Raw genomic sequence first — 3621 nt, forward strand, 5'->3', positions numbered from 1 at the left:
CCTTTAGCTACCTGTGGCTTTAACCTTTAGCTACCTGCAGCCTTTAGCTACCTGCAGCCTTTAGCTACCTGCAGCCAGTGGTTCTGTGTGCACTGAGACATGTAAAGCTGCGTTTGGCTCGTGTGCACATAAAACTCCCCTTTAGTCCAGGGTCTTGGTGCATGTGGTCCTGCTGACCCGCTCAGAGCTTCGTCCTGTTCCTTCATCATTTAACGTCTCAGGTTATTCATTTAAACCGACTTGTTTCAGGTGTCGTTCCAGTCGCGGAGGCCAAGACTGTGTGCGTTGGATCCGAGATGTTCTACAAAATGTGTGAATCTAACGAGGTAAGGGAATGGAGGACGTCTTTGAGCATGGAGATGAAACTCTGTGTCCACGTGTAAAACTTCAACAAAACTCCAAACTGGGAAACCTTTGATTTGAACAAGTCGAGATATTTGCTGACAAACTGAATCTGCTGCTCGGATTAGTTTTTCATAGTTCACAGATGTTGTAGGGTCAGTTAAAGATGTCTGTTGGAGTTTTACAGAACTTTGTGACTATAAACGGTCCAGTTAAAGCTCTTCAGCTGATGATTTGTTTGTGTTGCAGCTGGACATGACGTTCCACCTGTTCATCTGCGCCCTCGCTGGAGCAGGAGCTGCAGTGATTGCAATGGTAAGAAACCCGAGGACTTAACGTGCAGCTACAGCTGAAACTGAGCCCACTGGGTTCAACGTGTCTTAGGAGCGCCCTTCAGTTGGGTCAAGGTGGCGGACTGAACAGATCCATGCACTGCTGGCATTTTGTCCTGGCTCCTTGTGTTCAGGAGAGAAAGGAGGCATTTTGGTGCAGAGAGAAAGACAGGGTTTGTCTCCCTCCCTCTTTCAGAGGCGGCGGGCCTGTCGTACTGTTGTCATGGAAACAGGGAGAAGAAAGGCTCGGAGACTGTTGCAAACATCACTCAGTAATTTGTGAGGAGCCATTTTCTGAGAAACTGAAAGTGGTTGTTGCTCAGAAATGATGTTGCAGCAAAGTGCAGCGAGACTTTCCTCTCATCGTCCTTTTGCATGTTCTGCCCACAGTGAAGGTGGAGCAGCAAACACCACCGACACTTCCAGGCTGGGAGCAGGATTAAATGCTGAACGTGTGCCAAAGTTAAGATAGATAGATACTTCATTAATCCCAGGGTGGAATTTGAGTAAAGAAAACGATGTACCATTAGATTAAAAATGTAGATTATTGTTTTGTCTGTGTTTGGATCTAATTAGAAAGATGCCAACACTCATGAATCTGCAGCTCCTAAGAAAAGAGAGGCAGCGTTACAACCTCAGTCATTAAAGCACAATGGTCCATTATAATCTTATCTGCCATTATAATTTTATCTGCCATTATAATCTTAGCTGCCATGGTAACTTCAAGGTCCAAAAGCATGTCTGACAACATGCTGCCACCTGCTGGACTCCTGAGAATGACCCTTGATTTGACTGGAAGAGCCAAACCCCGCAGGCTTTTCAAGAATGTTTTAACTGCATTCATGAACTTTTTTATCCAACAAAGTGACGCCAGGTCCTCTGGACGGGTTCTTGTTGTTGAAACCTTTGTCTTTCATCCTTTCACCAGTCCGAGAAGCCAAACCAATCATCAACCAATGGCTGAGCCGCTATGTGAAGGTGCTATTTATAAGACTGGGTTTGTCAAAGCTCCTCTGACTGAAGAAGTCTTTTGGATGGAAGACAAAATGTTTCAACAAAAAGAAACTGTCCAGAGGACCGGACTTCACTTTGATGAAATGTATCCAGATGCTGCTCAATAATCCAGATAGAAAAATCTAACAAAGTTAATCAGGTCTTCTGAACAGATTACGAAAAATATATATTAAAACAATTAAAATTGTTGAAACGTTTTATCTTTCATCTGAAAGACTTCTTCAGTCCGAGGAGCTGCACTAAACTCAGTCTTATAAATAAATATATATAAAAATAAATAAAACCTTCTCATGTGGATCAACCAGTTTGTTGTGGACATTCAGAACTAGCTGTTCACATGATTCATTCATTCATTCAACCTTTATTTCTACAGATTAGTCTCATTGAGCCATGAGGACTCATTTACAAGAGAGAGCTGCTCCAGACAGAACATATAAGTACAGACAACAATAACAGTAAACAACAACAATAACAGTAAACAACAACAATAAACTACAGTAAAACTGCAGATAAAATAAGAGTAGTGTATAAAACAATAAATCAGGGTGCTGTAAAACAGGGCGAAATACTAAAAACAAGAACTTCCTTGATTTTTCTACTGACATTATCAAATGTTTGAAACCCTTAAAGAAACTAAGGAGGACAACTTCAGCTTCTGTTGCCAGGTGTTCCAGATGCAGGAGCTGAGTAGGAAACAGCTTTTTTGTCAAGTTCAGTCTGCTCTGAGGGATGATAAAGGAGGACCATCTGCCCAACGACTGATCGCTGGTGCTCTGATGGTCACTTGTTATTCACAGAGGGCTGAGTGATATTAACAATCACAGCATTGTAAGAGGGGGACAGTTGGACACGGAGGCTCCGCCCCTTAATGATGGACGATTTCTTTTCACAAAGATGGCCTCCTTTACTCCTCTCTCAAACCATCGTTCCTCTCTATCCAGGATGTGAACATCTTCATCCCTGAAAGAGTGACCTCTGACCTGGAGATGAGTGTAGACCTCAGAGTCCTGGCCTGATGATGTTGATCTTCTGTGCTGGTCCATCCTTTTGGCCAGTGGCTCTTTAGTTTCCCTGACATAAGACTGATCACCCTCATGACACTGAACAGCATACACATTACTCTGACGGTGCTGCATGGATCTTGGGGATGAACCAGTCTTTAATGTATTTTGGGGTTTAAAAGCCACTGGGACGTCGTGTTTAGAAGATAAACGTCTCAGTTTCTCTTCTTTGTTGGATTAACTACCTGGATTATTGAGCAGGAATTAGGACACGTACATTTTATTTTGCGTCCTGTGATGAATAACAGAAGTGACACGTTGTTAGTACTGCTTCCTTGGTGTCACATCTTGCATGGACTCCCACAGATCCACTACTTGATGGTGCTGTCTGCCAACTGGGCCTACGTGAAGGACGCCTGCCGAATGCAGAAGTACGAGGACATCAAGTCGAAGGAGGAGCAGGAGCTTCACGACATCCACTCCACTCGCTCCAAGGAGCGTCTCAACGCCTACACATAAAGAGCGCCGCGAGGCCTGGCCCTGCCTCTCCGGCCTCTCTCTCCATCTCTCCTCTTTCTTTCTATCTGTTCCTCCCTACCAGCCCCTTTCCTGGGGAGGCGGACGGCGCCTGGGGCCCTCGCCACTGCTGATATACCTGGTGCGTCACGTGACAATGTGGTCTAAGGGGTGCGTCACACAACTCCTCAGTCACAAGCAGCATTTCAAAAGAAGAAGCCCCTTTACCTCCTCATGGATGCCCCCCAGCTCTCATCACAGCAGGTCTTATAGTTCTTTAGTGCTGTTTTAGTGGCGTTTGCAGAATTACAGGTAGCGGTAATATTTCAGCTTTTTATTTTTATTAGTGTAGAACTTTTGCTCATTCATGTTTTTTTTTTCCTTTAGCTGATTTGTGAGGGGGTCAAAAGGGGCTT

The 3621-nt window shown here is 44.4% G+C and overlaps 1 protein-coding gene across 1 annotated transcript; it reads left to right on the plus strand.

Annotated features, from left to right (window-relative positions):
* Window positions 1-249: 249 nt before the first annotated feature.
* LOC119429685 (neuronal membrane glycoprotein M6-a) lies at window positions 250-3621 on the plus strand (the record flags this gene model as incomplete). The annotated part of the gene is given in 3 exon segments (XM_037697264.1): window positions 250-326; window positions 592-657; window positions 3056-3621. Coding segments are annotated over 3 exon segments (296 nt in total), but the record flags the coding sequence as incomplete, so codon positions are not given.

The sequence above is a fragment of the Nematolebias whitei genome, unplaced genomic scaffold (genome assembly GCF_014905685.2).
Source record: "Nematolebias whitei isolate Nwh7 unplaced genomic scaffold, NemWhi1 Nwh_scaf_5523, whole genome shotgun sequence".
In the NCBI taxonomy this organism is placed as follows: Eukaryota; Metazoa; Chordata; class Actinopteri; order Cyprinodontiformes; family Rivulidae; genus Nematolebias; species Nematolebias whitei.